The sequence below is a fragment of the Physcomitrium patens genome, chromosome 8 (assembly GCF_059467195.1).
Source record: "Physcomitrium patens ecotype Gransden chromosome 8, ASM5946719v1, whole genome shotgun sequence".
Lineage (NCBI taxonomy): Eukaryota > Viridiplantae > Streptophyta > Bryopsida > Funariales > Funariaceae > Physcomitrium > Physcomitrium patens.
This window is the reverse complement of record NC_143417.1, coordinates 9,889,063-9,906,635: the sequence shown is the minus strand read 5'-3', so window position 1 is coordinate 9,906,635 and position 17,573 is coordinate 9,889,063. Positions and strand designations below refer to the sequence as shown.

General features: G+C 31.1%; 1 protein-coding gene across 5 annotated transcripts; it reads right to left on the bottom strand.

Moving 5' to 3' along the window:
• Positions 1-3,037: 3,037 nt before the first annotated feature.
• LOC128424459 (PpIAA1a) lies at positions 3,038-7,531 on the bottom strand. 5 transcript variants are annotated; one of them, XM_090252259.1, is made up of 6 exons: positions 7,424-7,531; positions 5,227-6,276; positions 4,845-5,098; positions 4,551-4,701; positions 4,377-4,438; positions 3,038-4,174 (listed from the first exon to the last, which is right to left on the bottom strand). In XM_090252259.1, exons 2-6 carry the CDS (start codon positions 6,165-6,167, stop codon positions 4,128-4,130), a joined length of 1,455 nt encoding a protein of 484 aa, XP_090108385.1. In that variant the 5' UTR covers positions 6,168-6,276; positions 7,424-7,531; the 3' UTR covers positions 3,038-4,127.
• Positions 7,532-17,573: the final 10,042 nt, after the last annotated feature.

Here is a 17,573-nt window from a genome sequence, read left to right as displayed (position 1 = left end):
CTTTTAGAATCTTGAAAAGAGTCCGCCAAAATCATGATACAAATTGAATTCTCCTATCTGATATAATATCCTTGGATAATCCATGATAGCAATAGATATTGTCAAGAAAGAGCTTAGTTGTTTCTTCACCTGTGACACATTTTGTACATAGTACAAAATGTGCCATTTTGGTAAAACAATCTACTTTCATAAATATAGAGTCATAAGAACCTAAGATTGAAAGATCAGTGATGAAGTCCATAGAAAGAGAAGACCATGATTGTTCAAGAATGGATAATGGCTGAAGAAGTCCAAAAGGTCGATGACGAGGAGTTTTTGATCTTGAACAAACATCACATGATTATACAAAATCTTTGACTGCCTTCCACATTTGAAGTCACCAAAAATCTCTAGATATCAGCTCCAAAGACTTATTGTATCCAAAATGTCCTGCTGTTGGAAAGTCGTGATGAGCTTGAAGAATACGTAAACGTGCTTCTCCTTCTGGAACATCTAGGCATCCTTCGAAATAAAATAGGTTATTCTTGAATTCAAATTTAGAGGGATCATGAGATTTAGAAGAATTATTTTTGATATCAGAAACAAGAAGGTCTGAAGACATATTTAACTGGACTTGCTTAAAAAAAATTAAATCAATAGTCAATGTTGATTTTATTGCTCGAAGATGAAATTGCTCTGGCTTCAAGAGAACCATTCTTTGTTGCTCAAAAGCTGCATCTCCTTCTTTTGGTGTAAGATAAGAACGTCTAGACAAGGCATCGGACAAACCTTATTATTTTCCTGGCCAATAAGTGATGATGAACTCAAATCTTGATAAAGACATATTCCAATGAGCTTGGCGATGATTTAATATGCGTATTGAGATGAAATACTCAAGGTTCTTGTGATCCATATATACAATTACCAGACTGGAAGCACCTTCTAGATAATGACGCCATTCTTGAAAAGAATCCACAATTGCAAGAAGTTCTTTATCATAGATCTCATAATTGATTTCTACTGTTGAGAATTTTCTTGAATGAAAGGCTACTAGATGAAGTTTTTCATCTGTTCCCATTTGTGATAAAACCGCACCCAAAGCAAGGTCTGATGCATCTGTTTCCATAAAGAATGCTTTGAAAAAATCAACACGATACAAGATTGGTGCAGAAATATATGTTGTCTTCAAAGATTCAAAAGCAACTTCCGTTTTTTGATTCCATTGGAGTTTGTCTTTACAATTCAAACATGTAAGTGGAGTTGCAACTCGAGAGAAGTCCTTCATGAAGATTCGATAGTAGTTGGCAAATCCCAAAAAGTATTGGACATCTTTTATTGTTTTTGGAATCTTTCAATCTATAATAGTTTGAACTTTCTTAGGATCCATCATAAGTCCATCATTTGAAATGATGTAACCTAAGAAATCGACTTGAGTAGTGTGGAATACATACTTTTCTATCTTGGTATAGAGTCTTGCATCTCTTAATTTTTGTAGCACATGACGAACATGAAGTTTATGTTCTTTTAGATGCTTAGAATAGATCAAGATGTCATCTAGATAACAGACCACAAAATCGTCCAAAAACTCTCAAAAAACATCATTCATTACATGTTGAAGAGCTGTTGGTGCATTTGTAAGTCCAAAAGGTATGACGTTGTATTCAAAATATCCATACCTAGTTCGAAACGCAGACTTCCATTTATCTCCTTCTTTGATGCGTACTAGATTGTATGTTCCCCGAAGATCTATTTTTGTATAGATCTTAGCTTGATTCAGCTGATCAAGAAGTCCATATATTAAAGATAGTGGATACTTATTCTTGATGGTAATCTTATTGAGTCCTCGATAATCAATACACATCCGCAATGATCTATCTTTTTTCTATCTTCTTTTCATTTTATTTTAAACAAATGATTATTTATTAAAAATTAAATAAATAAATAGTATATTTTTTTGGACTATGTATGTGATTTTCTAAAATGAATAGTGTATCAATTTCTGTTGATTTGTAAATTAATTTTACTTAATTAACATATACTTGTGGACAAATAAATATAAATATATATATATATATATATATATATATAAGCTTTTATGTTACTATAAACATTACCTTTATGTTTACAAAGAGAATTTTAAATGGATTACAAAACTTATTGTTCTTGGTATTTATTTTTAATTTTCAAATTTGATATATTATAAAATCATTTTAATTATGTAAATAAAATGTAAATTTATGGATAAATTCTATTTTAAGATATCAAATAAATATATATATTGAAATGAAAGTGCTCTACAAAGCAACGGATGTTTGAAGAAGTTTGGAGATGTGTAGGATTAAGTGATGAAAGCTTGACCATGTTGACTTCATTTTTTAGTGAGTGAGAGGTTAGAGACCACCAAATTCTCATTCGAAAGGAATGTTGGATGACATTTTTAGGCATACATGAGTTACAGTCTGAATGCACTTAGAAAAGTACATTCAAAGTTGAATTAATAGTGCCGCGTATCGAAAAGACCAACAGCATATATGCTGCCTTATCGTGTGGTGGGTTCCACCAAACACCCAATATATATAAAAAAATCTCCAGTTTACAAATATGCCTGGTAAGAGCAAAAGCCATCGGGGTTTGTTCGACTGTATGCAGGTCGTGTACACTTTTAAGTGCATGTACTCAACAACCCAGTGTCCAACCTCGTATAATATAATTTTATGGCAACACATTCTGACCAGGACCAGATAACTTCTTAAAAGCATCCACCACAAATCGTGAGGCATATGCCTTAAACAAAATCTCAAGTGGGCTTGAAGTCAACACTGACACATACGACACATGGGGAACATGCAATATGCCAGACATAGTCCAGGAATGCTGCAAAAAAGCATATTCTCTGTGCACACTCGACAGTAGATTGAACTGAAGATACAACTTAAAGCAAGCCATCTTTCATCAGCACACCCATGATCAAATTCAGCTGAAGGGTTAAGCACCTTAGACAGTACAATCGGATTATTATACAAAAAAAAACACACCGCGAGTATATTACGCGCAAGTATTAACCACAAAAAAAAGGGTATCAACATTGATATTAAACTTCTCCAAATGCATTTAGATGTGACCGGATCCTGGGCATTTGTGAGTATCTGGCTTGCAAGCGCAAGGAAGACAATTGTCTCCAAAACCACAGAGAGGGCTCACTTTCTAATGACCATTTCCACACCCTCCTGCCAAACTCACTGCCAAACTCAGCCTATCTGACAATAAGCACCCCCACCCCTACCAAGGTCTCCACCACAACACCTTTCACCACCTTGCCTCATGCGCTTCTTCTGCGAGTGATATACCCACAATGCTCGCCCATCCACGCCCTGGCTGGATACCACCCTTCCACCACCACCACCACCACCACTCTTCCCACTACTGCTTCTTTATCTTTCTTAAGCCACTCTTCCATACTCCTACAGACTTGGACGATGGCACGCTTCCTCAGGCCGTTGCTAACAGACTCCGGCTGCCACACTTATCTCGTCTACCAGACAACAAACCATAGAGCAGCAAAGGCTAATTACAACACCCAAAATGCTACACTGCATCACGAGCCCACCCGGCTTGCCCGCCGGCCCAACCACCCAACGCAACGCATTGCGGAGAGGCTTAAATAAATAACATTCACAACAGGAAACTACAAAATACAGCACGTCCCGCACTGCACACCGTTCCACCCATGCACTCGGGATCTACACTTCCATCCTCCTCCTCCGCCTCCACACTACCGCCCCCCAGTATGTCCCCCATCCTACCCCGAACCCGCCACATACGCGAATCGAGAAAATATTCTAACTCCAATTTCTTTCCCATTGCAAATTCCAAAAAAATAAAAAAAATAAAGATAAATAAAGTTTCTTTAAAAAAAACGGCCGCCTCCCGCCACCGACTTTATGTAACGCTCCACACTGACATCCATCGCCACTGTGCCCCCTTCGCCTTCCTCCACGACTGCCGATCAATGAAAAATGATGCACCCGCCTTCACTTTCTCTTGCTCCACCGGGTGCAACAGCCACCACTGCAACCCCACATCACGTGCGCACGCGCACACCCAACCCCCTTCCCTCCACGCTCGCACATCCCGCCATTGCAATCTCCTCACCCCACCGCCACTTGCACTTTCGTCGGATCTGCATTCTTCGGAGCTGCAATCCCCACATCAACCACAAATCAACATCTCTTCCCATGTCCACGCTCACCACTCCTCGTCTCATTTTCACCATCGCCATCACCATCACACATGCCCCCTGCCGTCATTCCCTCCCTCTCCACCCACTCCCCACCCCCACCCCCACCCCAACACACTCCGTCACTATGCACCCACGTCTCCTCAATCACCACGCTCACCTAAGTTGACCTGCTCCGAACCCTTCATGATCCGCAGTCTCTTCACAGCATTCACGAACAACCTGAACACATCACACCCCCCCCCCAATCCATCAGCCACACATCCCCCACCCACCCTCCACATACATCCCATCACCCTCCGCACGCTGCTGCCACAACCACACAGCCACTTACTCCCAAGGCACGTCTCCGACCAGCATCGAGTCTCCCTCGTGATCCTCGTATATCAACACGTACTCCGACCCCTCCAGAAAGTTCAGCTTCCTGCTCGACGCTACCCAATGACTCTCCCCGCTGCTTGAGCTCCGACCTCCACAATACTGCCCTGCAAACCATCCACGCCACCACCACGTCACTCCCTAACGCATCCACAAACCCACTCACTCTCCTCATCCGCATCTCCATCTCCATCTGCAAATCACTCACATACCCACCAACTGCATGCCACCACCACGCCCACGCCCTTACCGCTGATGTACTGCTGAAACATATCCTCCAGCATCGAATACAGCTTGTCGTAGCTGTCGTTCGTCTTCAAGTCAACCTTGCGACCGAACGGCACACCATCCATGTAGATCTTCACAAGGTTCCCGCTCGACGACGTCGAAGCGCCCTTCCTCTGCACCGACGGACAAGCTCTAGCAGGGGTCGAAGCCGGAGGAGCAGGCGTGTTCATCTTGTTGAAGTTCTTCACGGGTGGCCAACCCACAGTCTGGTTCTGCCTGCATGCCCAAACATCACCGTCAATCACAAAACGCACTCTCTCATGGTCTACAACAACCTCAAATCAACAATTAACCCCCCCCCCATCTCATGCTCAATGGCCCTACAGGCGGTGCGCTAAACTCACGCAGGAGGTGGCTGAACGGAGGGAGATGCAACCATCCCCTTGCGATTTGCACAGTCGTTGCTGGCATTCGCCGATGAATCACCACCATCCGGAACAGGCATCTTGCTCACTAGACTTTTGCGGAAAAACGGATTCAGAGGACCTTGCATGTTGTCGAAGCTCGGACTCCCGGATGCGGGTGCCATCCGCGCCATCCCCATGCCTTTCGGCAAGTGCACCTTCAAATCCAGCTGCTCTGTTCCATTCATCTCCTCACAACGGCTCACATCGTCATTCCCTTCCCGAACTCCCACGCCCACACCACTCGCTGCGTTGTGATTCGCCACGACGGCTTCAGAGAAGACTCGCTTCACACCATTGTTCTTAGCCCCACCGAATGCCATCTGTGCACCAGAGTAGGATACATGCATGTTGTGCTGCATGGTTTGGACAGTCTTTGGAGACTTCGTCATGTGAGCGTGCGCCTTCATGGCCCGGAACTCCTCCAAAATGTTCTTGCGTTGGATCTTGAAAGACCCCATTTCTGCGGCAGCCTTCCTCCCGTCTGCAAGAGACTCTTGTTGCATGTGATATGCGGACCTCTTTGCAGGGTTCTCCGGACCCGCACCCTCGTCGTGTGCATCGTCCCCATCCGCCTGACCAGACGGCTTCACTGCCGCAGGAGGGCCGAGTTGCAGCGTAGTGGCACTTTCGTTCAGGTTCAGCTCTTCTCTGCAACACTTCTCCGGCTGCTTGCCACTGCTGCTGTTAGAGGACAATACCTCAGAGAGACCGAAGTAGTCATGCTCTTTCAAAGTGCTGCCACTTTCGTTACTGACCTCGCGTTGAGGGGACTCCACAGCTGCATCCCTGTAAACGGTCTCGTAGCTCATGTTTGACTTGTCGGTTGAGTACTTCAGCTGCGCACCAGTTAGGGTGCTACAACCTTCGCTGACGTTCATTGAATAATGTCCAACTTCACTGCTAAAAGTTCATTGTTTTTGTTTTTAACCGCACACATATCCCATCATAAAACTTTGTAGACATTGGCAGTCTAGCTTCCAACTCGTCCTACAAAAAGAAACAAACAACAGATAGGAAACTTAACAACAGTTTGTCCAGCTTTACGATCACCACGAGAGGACCATTATGACGTTGCATGTACGTGCAGAGAAGCACCCATCTAAGCACGGGCGAGGCCCACACAATCCAAGAATCCCCATTGTTTTGTTGCGAGGTGCAAGGGTGGTACACAAACTTCCCGACCAACTGCATTAGGGCAGTAACAACCGAGCGATAATACTAAAACGTTACTAAACCAGCTTAAGGTAGTTATTAGGAGAGCTGAGTGACATCAAACTCGAACTCTAACCCGTTTTGATCAGAGAGCTTTGCTTTACAGCAGAAATTATACCAATCAGAGTCGACGGAGGCTACGGTATCACGTAACAGGAGGAAAAAGCATTTCAAGACGCCGATGTATCCATTATTCTCACTCCAAAACTTAGCCTCGACTCGGAGTTGTTAATTTCTCCATCTCTTAAGCGACTCTCTACATTACGAACTTAGAGGCTATGATTCAACCTCTCAGTAGCACGTCCTGCTCCCACCCACGCCCAAGTGGTTTAAAAAAATTTAAAAAGCAGTCCAGGGTGGAAGCCAAGACATCAATTTCTAGCACTTCAACACTGCTGGGAATTTTGTCATTGTTGCAATACTAACCATCCTCCACGCGCACGTTACACGTCGACCAGTTCAAAGGGCAAGATCCTTGCACGCTCTCTTCTCTCACTCATGCAACACAAAAAAACTGAAGCCGGAGACACTGACACCCCCCCCCTCTCTCACACAACACCCCTTACTGTGCGCCACCTGCTCTTAAATTCCTACCACTTCCCGAGAGTCCTTACCTCCCCGAACAAACAACCATAAAAATAAAAATAAAATACACACACACACACACACTCTCACTCACTCACACACACATACTCACTCTCTCACTCACACACACATACTCACTCACTCACTCACACACACATACTCACACACCCACTGCCACTCTTCAATCCAAGTTGCCAACCCTCCCTCAGTTGCGAGCACCTCTCTCCCCGCAACCTCTCCCTCCCTCGACAACACCACCTGATGATTGACTCGTCACCTATTGTTTAGTCCATGCAACTTCAGGGCAGGAGCTCACTCACTCTGCGAGGCGACTCACTTGGGAGCAAGCGGAACAACAGCGACAAGAGTGCGACTATGGCGGAGGGAGGAGGAGGACAAAGCTTGGCAGCGGCTGCGGCGGAGTAGGCTGCCCACTTCTGTAGTAGCCTTTTCCTCTCAAACCCTTCCTCCCTCTTCCGCCTTCATCCTCCGCTCTGTGGAACACAGGAACCCATCTTCATCGTCCTTAATTCATCCGTTATTCATCCATACACGTCGTTTCATCCTTTCTGCGACCGCGCCTGCACTCATAGTGCTCCTCATCCATCCACCCTCATCCGTCGGTCGATCTTTCTGTCCAGCCCCAGGCTGACTTATGGCAGGCAATGTGTGGTCGTGCAGTTGGGCTGGATACTATTATGTGGTATTTTGAATGTACTGGTATACATTACAGGTTCGTAGCAATGGATGGATGAAATAATATGGATGGCAAGTGGATGAATGTATGAAATGACATGCTCTCGTGTTGTTGTTGTGTGGGGGGGGGGGGTGGGGGCAGCGGGGTTTGGGGGTGTTGGGCCCTTCCCGGGCACTAAAAGGCTTAATTTTAACTTTATTCCAGAACCGAACTCTGACTGTTTCCCCTCTCCTTGACCGTGGAGAACTACGGGGGAATTCAAACCCAATAAAGGGGGGGGGGTATATTATTATTATTATTATTATTATTAAACCAGGAGGAGGAGAATTCTTTTTGGCTTTTGGTGGCATGGGTGTTGTTTACCTTCTCGTTTAATTTCAGTTGACTTCGCTGGAAATCCATGTTTAGTGCTATACTGCCAATTAAGATTTCCAACAAAGCCCATCCACATACACACACACACACATATATATATATATATATATATATATGTGTGTGAGTGTGTGTGTGTAGAGATGCGTGACCATGTGCACAAGTGTAAGGAGCCATTTGGTTAGTTTTTTTTTTTATATTAATAACAAAAGTAGAAAGGGCTTGCAAGAATTGTTGGTCAAATATTCAGAATTGTACACCACTAAATTGTACAAAAATATTTAGTGGTGTAGAATGTTGTTGTAGTCATTGCATTGAAAAGTGTTGCCAAATGTGTTTTTTGTTTATTTGTTGATTGATGCAGCTTAGTTTAGTGGGGGGTAGCATGAAAGCTGAGTCTCCTTTTGTTTCCAAGGATTAATCCTTGGTATGAGAAGCATGTGAGCACCAATTTTGTATTAATTCATAAAAAGAAAAATAAAAACTTAGACGATTATTATTTTTGGATGGATCTTATTCAATACAAATATTTGGGAAAAAAAATCTTTGATAAATTGATGGTGGCACTGACATCTTTTTGTAAATAATGATGTGCCCAGATCAAAGTGCATCAAATCCATCATTGTGCTTTATCACAAGAAATATGCAGTGGTTTCAACTTTTTATGTAAAACAAATACTGATAAAACAGTAAACCAGAATTACAAACACATTAAACTTATTGCTTACAAACTTTTTTTTATCATTATTATTATTTGAATAGAAATCATAAGAAAAGATAAGAAGAAGAAAAAAAAAAAGAAAGAAAAAAAAAAAAATTGTGTGCAAAACTGTTAAGAATTTATATTAAAAGATTGTAGTTTCTCATTTTATTTTTAAAACTATTGACATGATAAATGTGTGTGAAATTAAAATCTTATATCAAATAAATGAATTTAACAATTAAGGGTCATAAATATTAGTAACAATCTATAATTAACCTGTCAATATCATTAATAGGCAATACCCAAATATGTTATCACATTATAAAATATTTTTTTTGTATTTATCTTAAGATTAAAATTATTCTTTGTTCGAAAAAAAGTATTCGTGTAGAAAATTATAACTCATATACTACTGAATACAAATTTCTAAAACTTTCCTCAGCTTTTAGTTTAAAAAATCATCAAAAGAAGCAATGACTACATAAAAAAGTTACTAATTATTTTTGGAAATTATAAGTGTTGTGTGTGTGTGTGTGTGTGTGTGTGTATATATATATATATATATAGATATATCTTATAATTTATTAGAATGTGATGTACTAATAGTCCACTTACATCTACACTATTTATAGATGCTTATTTTATATATTCTTTGAAGTTATAAAAGTAAAAGAATTAAAGATAATGTATATATATCATAAAAATTAAAATAATAAAAAATATCATATATATTTCAAGAAATAATTTATTTCTAAAAAAAATATTATTTTTAATTCTTTTTATACATATAACATAAAATTTAATATATTTTATTTTAAAAAATAAAATATTAGTTTTATTCATTAAAAATAAATAAAACCAAATTTTGTTACTAATTTAAGTTTTTTAATGATTTATAAAACCAATATTAGACATTTTAGTTTTGGTTTTTTTTTTTTTTTTTTTTTTTTTTTTTTTTTTCAAAGTAAATACTAAGATAGGTGAAGGTTCTAAAGATGAGATACAAAATCGCTAATTTTTCTATATAAGATCATTTATAAATCACCATGTTCAATATATATTTATTTGACGTTTTAAATTCTATATATACAACTGATTTTTTCATTTATTTTACAAGCAATCTTTTACTTATTATATATTCAATAATTTACCATTTTTATTGTTAAGGACCTCAATAACATATGCTATACTTTGTGAAATTGTAATCAGCTTAATGATAAGAGTTAATGTAGAAAAAAAATAGAGATTTGATGTATCTTCTACATTAGATCTCAGGAGCCTTTAATTATTGAAACGACTATAATATTTCATTGAGTTAAAAAATATAAAAACGATCCAAATAAAATTTCTTCTCCTTTGTGCTGAAATCATTAGAAAGTTGCAAGAATTATCTACAAGAAAAAAAATTATAAATATATATATAAATATATAGATATATCCCAGGTAATCTATATAGATATAGATATTGATTTATTTATTTTTTTAATTTTTTTTTCTTAAACCTTCTGTGACAACTTAAAAAATAGTAGCATATTAATCAATATACAAGCAACATGTCTCTAAATAGACATTCTAGAAACTTAAGCATTGTATTATTTTTAAATACAAAAAAATTATGAGTTCGTTAAAAAAATTAATAACAACTAACATGATGCAATAAATTAAAATTAATTTATGACATACATCTATTTTAAACCTAATGATTATTTTAATCAAAACTTGAGAGTTATTTAGATTCAAAATTAAGCTAAAAATAAAATTTTAATACTAAAATTAGTATACATATATATATATATATGTATTTCATACAAATGAAGTTAAAAACCACCTAATCAATTTTTTTATGTTGATAAATTTTTAAATTATATATCTTGGATATTTTTTTATAAAATTGTTAAAATAAGTTCTTAATTTTATTTTTATGTTATAGAACTGATAAAATAATAAAATTATTAATAATAATAATAATACAAAAAAACCAAAATGCGTTGTCTTTGTTGCTACTACATATGATAATTTTATAAGTAGTATATAAATATCCTTGTTTGAAGAACTTTCAGCTTGTATCTTTATTAGCTGACTTTATTAGACGAAACTTTAAGTAGAATTCAAATCTAACTAACATACAATGTCTCTTACAAATAATACTTACTATTTTTTAAATAATTATTTTTTTATAAAAATTTCCGTAATAAAATTACATTAAGAACTCTAATTTATCCTACTGAGAAACACATAATTATTATAACCATAAATGAAATAAATATATTTGGATGAGTAAAAAAAAATTAAAGTAAGAATTTCTATATTAAATAAATTATTAAAATAATTTAAATAAAAATAATAAGTATGTTATGTAATCAAATTGTTAAATGTCTTTTTGTGATAAATTTTTTTAGTAAAAACATTTGATGTTCAATTAATATAAAAATAAAATATCTGGTGAATCAAGTGATATTTCAATTACAAGGATTTTAGATTATAAAATTATACAACCTATAACATTTGTATTATTTTAAATATTTGCAAAAAAACAATGTTTTATGAAGGTTGTAAGCATCTCACAAGTTAGTAATTGTTTAATTATAGAATCATAATAAGTTTTGAAAGAAAATGAATTCTTAAAAAAATTATTTGTTAATTTGATATCAAATTTTTATTATATATTTTATGTAATTTCTTCATTTACTATTAACAAATTATTAATTATTTTTTAGAGATTTTTTTATAAGAAATTTATCCTAAATGTTTTAGTATACAGAAGAGTTCTACAATGTGTATGTAGGCGTGTGTTGCATGAGGGGGTGTTCGTGCACTAAAAGAGAGGCATCTACCCAAAAATTCCCAGAATTTATTAAGTATATCTTTGAGACTAGTATACTTTTATGTGATTCAAACATGTCACAAACATTTTATACTTTTATTATATAATTTCAAAAAAAAGAAAAAAAGAAAAAAAGAAAAAAAGAAAATATATATATATATATATATATATATATATATATATTAATAGCTATGAATAGTAAATTTAAAAAATTACATAATTTTTATTCTAATATTCTTGAAAGATATAAGGTATCAATCATATGATTGTTTTAAACTAATTTTTCATTTAAGAAATTATTTAATTATTTTAAATATATATAAATATATATATATATATATATATATGTGTGTGTGTGTGTGTACTTACATATGTATATATATATATATGTATATATGTATATATATATATGTATGTATGTATATATGTATGTATGTATGTATATATGTATATAATTGAGTCTTAATAATCTAAATTTTATATATATATATATATGTATATATTAGAATATTATTTAGAAAAAAACAATAAAATTTTGTTAATATCAATCAAATTCACAAAATTAAAGAGATTTTGCACAATATTGAAGTTTATAATTTTAATCTTATTTTAGATCAAAAATTTAATTTAATCATGAAAATAAAAATTTTAAAACATATAATTTATTCATAGATCATAAATTAAATAATACAAATATAATTTTGAATATTAACTTTGTTAAGTTTTTAAACTCTAATCAAACATTTGAATAAATTAATCTTAATAAATTTCCTATTAAAAATAGTAGTATTAATCTATAAAAAAATAATATAACTATTTTTTATCTTAATTAATATTAATAAAAATATACTTTTAAGACAAAATACGTTCAAAGTTTAATTGTAATATAAAAGAAAATATCTATAATTTATATATCTATTGAGAATATATAATAAAAATACGTATATAAAAACAAACACACATCAAACAAACAAATACAATAATTATCAAATAAAATTTAGACTATAAAAGATTGGTTATATTTTTGAAATATCTACTCTATATTTCAAAAAAATATATTTTAAATTTTCATATTCTATACAAATATATCCATTTTTTATTTCATAATTTTTTTTATAAATTCAATAAGAATGTTTGTTATTAGATTTACTTGTAATAAATGAAAAAATTAAGTATTTATCTGATAAAACTTTGATTTATGGAATAGATGTAGATATAAACCTATTTAATTCATTAAAAATTATATTTTTAAAAAATAAGATAAGAGATATGATTGGATCAATATTTAATTGTTAAATGTTAAATTGGTTTTCAATGAGATGTTTGCATATCACAAATATCAAGTATGAATAAGATGTCTTTGATTTATCAAATTAGTACTCACCAAATCATTAAATAGTTTTACAAGCTAATATATGATATCAATGGAAGAAATATGGTATAATGTAACTACAATCAAGAAATATTACAAGATTTTTATTAAAGTGTAATCTAAGAAAAGACATGGCAATAAAACATAGAACAAAATTTTATTAGATGATTAACTTTATTTATAAAAAAAATAAGAAATTTAATAAAATGAAATAAAAAGTAAAAGTAAAAATTTGTTAAGAAACTACTAAGAATTACAAAAGATCCAAAAAAATAATCAATGAAAAATATACAGCAACAAGAGTATCAAGTGTGTGGTTAAACAAAGTCAAATAGATATAAGTGATTAATACAACCTACAAAAAAAACATAACATCAAGATCTAATATTAAAAAATAAGGTTAAGCCACAAGACCCAATCTGGTGATTTTAATCACATCAATAAGGTTTACATAATTTTATTATATTATTGATAATAAAGATTAATATTGAATTGTAATACCTAAAAAATATTCTTTATACTGATGTTACAATGTTGATATGATTTTTTCATTTTTATTTTTATTTTAGAAAGATCAAGTTTTAGCATTAATTCTTTAAGGTATTGCAAATTTTATTTTATTTTATTTTATTTTTTTTGAATTGAAAAAATTAGAATATTAAAATTGATTAGAAGTATATCACACAAGAATCAAAGAGTAGAAAAAACTACTAAGGAGAAAGTATTTTTTTATATCTTATTTTTTTTTATCGAATACAAATATAGTAAAAATAACTTATTTGATGTTTATAAAGACTCTTGTGGAGGTTTAAGAAGAAAAAAAAAATAAATAGCATGATATACATATTATATTATAAGGGATTGGAATTTCATATATGTTTTCTTTAAATACTAAAGTAGTTTGAATGGATAAGTTGAAAAAAATTAAAACTAGACATATTTTTGAAAAGATTTGATGAATTAACATTATTATGTATGAATTTCTCTAAGTGTATGAAAAAATTTATATGATTGCTTAAAAATTGATATAAAAACATGGTTGAGGTAATATAATAGTCGTAATGATTTCAATTAAAAAAAAAATTGAAGTTAATTTTTTTGACAAAAAAATATTGTATTTTATTAATTAAAATTTAAAAAACCTAATTTTATAACAAATATTTTACAAATTATTTTAAAAAATCATGTATACAAGAGTGGAAAAAAAAAACAAAAACAAAAACAAAAACACAAAAAAACAAAAACAAATACAAACAAATCAACCAACAAACAAATTTTAAGTAAGTTAACATAATTTAATTGAGTCTTTTACATGAAGTTATATATAATAGTATAAGTAAGGGTTAAAAATTTTACGAATATAAAAATGAATTCTTTAGATAAAAAATGATTGATAATTGAATATATTTAAAATTAAAATATATGTATTTAGCATTAAAATATAACAGTAATGTATTAGACATTTTCAACATCTTTAATGACATTCTTATTAAACTTAAAAACATTAGTATAAAAGCTAAAAATAAATTTTTATTTCCATTTTGTTGAAATCTCCTTGCATAGTAAAGATAAATTCCAATTGTATATTATTAGCAATTGTAAACAAATCTTTTCTTGGAATTAGAGTAATAAGATCTTATTATTCTTTATTTGCATAGAAAGATAAAAGAAGAGATTTACATATATTAGGCTAAAGAACTCAAAAGTTAAAAAAGTCATTGTATGGATTGAAGCAAAATCCAAAGCAATAATTTAAGTAATTATATTTCTTTCTAACAAAGTAAGAATAGACTAAATATAAATTTTACTTCTAAACATATATTGGAGAAGTAAAAAAGATAAATAAATAAATATATATATATATATATATATATATATATATATGTTATATTTTTACTGGTTGTTGATAATATGCAAATTTAAACAAAATTTAATTTTAATAGATTAAAACAATGGAAGCAAATAATATAGCATAATTTTTTTAAGATCTACTAAGATAGTTATAAGTATTAATGTCTACAGATATTGTAGGAAATGTAGATTTTAGCTATTATATACTAATTACATTAAAAAATAAATGATTCATTTTGGTATAAAAAATCTTCAATCAATATTATTTTACTATTTTATTTTATATTGGTCTTAGAAATATTAGATAGAATAAAGGAAAAAATAATACATTGTCTACTTATTTTATATGCAAGTGCAATAGATACTCTTAATAACATAATATTTTATATTACACCAAGTATCTTGTTTATAATATTTTTTTTCAAAAAATACATAAAAAAATATTCAGAAGAAGTATTGAAAATTTTTAAAGTTAATAAATTGCTATCTAATCTTTTTTGTTTTTTTGTTTCTTTATATTCTATTTAGAATATTATAGAAGAAAAAAATATTATGATATTTATTTATATTTATTTTATTATAAATTTAGATAATAATGATTCATTAAAAAATATGTAATTATGATAGTTAGTAGACCTATAAGCTAAAAATCTAATTTCCAATATATAAAAATATTTTATATGACTAATAAAAGAGTAGATAAAAATGAAAAATAATTAGTTAGACTAAGTAGTGAATTTGATTTGGTGCATGATGAAACTTAATTACATTCTTTAGGAGAAAGTGTTATTTGTTTGGCAAAAAATAAAATTTGTTATTGTACTACAAAGCACAAAAATATATATATATATATATATATAACCAAACATAGATACTACTAAAAATATTAAATTATTTTTGGACTATTGAATATTAATTTTTTTAATAGAAAAATATCCATAAAGATGTAGTAGAAAATAAATCAAAAGTTAACTTACTTACGTAGTCAAAATTCAGGTTAAGATAGTAGTACTTATGTCTTGTGTTTTAACTTCCAAACATATATATTGTATAGTAGATTTGCCTATTGCTTAATTTTAATAATTAATTGTAAAAATATAAATCTAATAAAATAAAATAAAAAAGTAATCATTTGAAAAATTAGAATATTTATTAGTCGATCTTCAAAATAATTGATATTATTTTATATTAATCTATATCTTGGTAATTTATTGCAAAAAAAATAATCTAAAAAAATCAATAAAAATTATATTAAACAAATATTGAAAAAATAAAAAAATAAAAAATATTAATAAGAACAAAAAAAAAAGGATTGAAGAAATAAAAAAGAATAAAGTTGGAGAATAATACAAAAGAAAACATTTACAAAAATAAAATAAAAGATTAAAACTGCTTAAAAAATAGTTTAATTAGAATGGAAAAAAGTAAAAAATCAATGGTGCAAAGGTACAAATCAAAATCAAACTAAAGCAAAAGAATAGCAAGAATAGAATGTTTGTAGCAAGAAAAATTAAAAATACTACATATTTTATAATAAGAGAGAATCAAAAATAAAATTTAGTGATACAAAATATTAAAAAATATATATATATATATATATATGTATGTATGTATATAATTTAAGCATATTAATACAACACAATAAGTGACATTGACATTAGAGTTTTAAGACCATGGTTTTGTCAAGACAAAACTTATGAATTTACATAGTTTAGAATAATTGGGCCCTAATTGAGTGAAGATTGTTTTGTGTAGGAGAATAAAAGATAAATTTCTTAGGAATTTTATATATTTTTTATATAATTTTTAATAAAAATTTGTAAAATTTTAGTAATAATTAATAGTCATGATAAGACTATTATATTAAAGATTAAGTACAAAGTGACTTTTGAATTGAAAGAAATAAAAGTAGAGGATTTATTTTTTAAAAAAAATAATAATAATTAAAAAATATATATTAATTATCAAAAAGATGTTAATAAATAAAATAAAATATTTTAAAATCATATAAATTCTATTATAAATAAGCATATTGTGAATTTTAAAAATCACAATTTATTATATATATTTTATAAAATATATAATTTCATATATTTTTTGAATTATCTTTTATGCTTTTAAAAGTTTTTAGATATTTAGTTAATATTCATAGTTTCAAAGACATAAACCTCAAAGAACTAAAAGATCAATACACTCTTGTGTCACTCAAAAATACTAGAAAATCACTAAAAGATGATATAGTAATAAACTAGAATGGCTATTGCCAAAGACAAAAAGACTAGAAAGGCTTGAAACAAGACTAAGGACTAGAAATGCATTGACAAGAGTTAAGAAGGCTTCACTCTTGCCTCAATATATACTATCTAATTAGGAGCTATGTTGTGATATTCTATAAGAGAGTTAACACGTGTTGACTTTGCTAGATACATATTTTAACTTATAAGGTAAGTTTCCTATTTGTATGCAACATAATTAGCTAGTTCCACAAGCTACTAACACGTGTGTTATGTGTTTAATTTATTGATTAAGTTTCTAACCTACCAATCAACAATAAATACGTGTAAAATTAAAACTATGTCTATGAAGCTTTTAGGAAGATTTTCTAAAAACTATTATAAAATTAATCTACATTTATTTACTTCTACTTTTTCATATAGGTAATTATTGG

Excerpts from the sequence above, each read along its gene's own strand:
- LOC128424459 (XM_090252259.1), bottom strand. The coding sequence starts at position 6,167 with ATGAACGTCAGCGAAGGTTGTAGCACCCTAACTGGTGCGCAGCTGAAG. Across the intron at positions 5,099-5,226 it reads TCCGTTCAGCCACCTCCTGC|GCAGAACCAGACTGTGGGTT; the intron begins GTGAGTTTAGCG and ends TTGGGCATGCAG. Across the intron at positions 4,439-4,550 it reads GTCGGAGACGTGCCTTGGGA|GTTGTTCGTGAATGCTGTGA; the intron begins GTAAGTGGCTGT and ends TGATGTGTTCAG.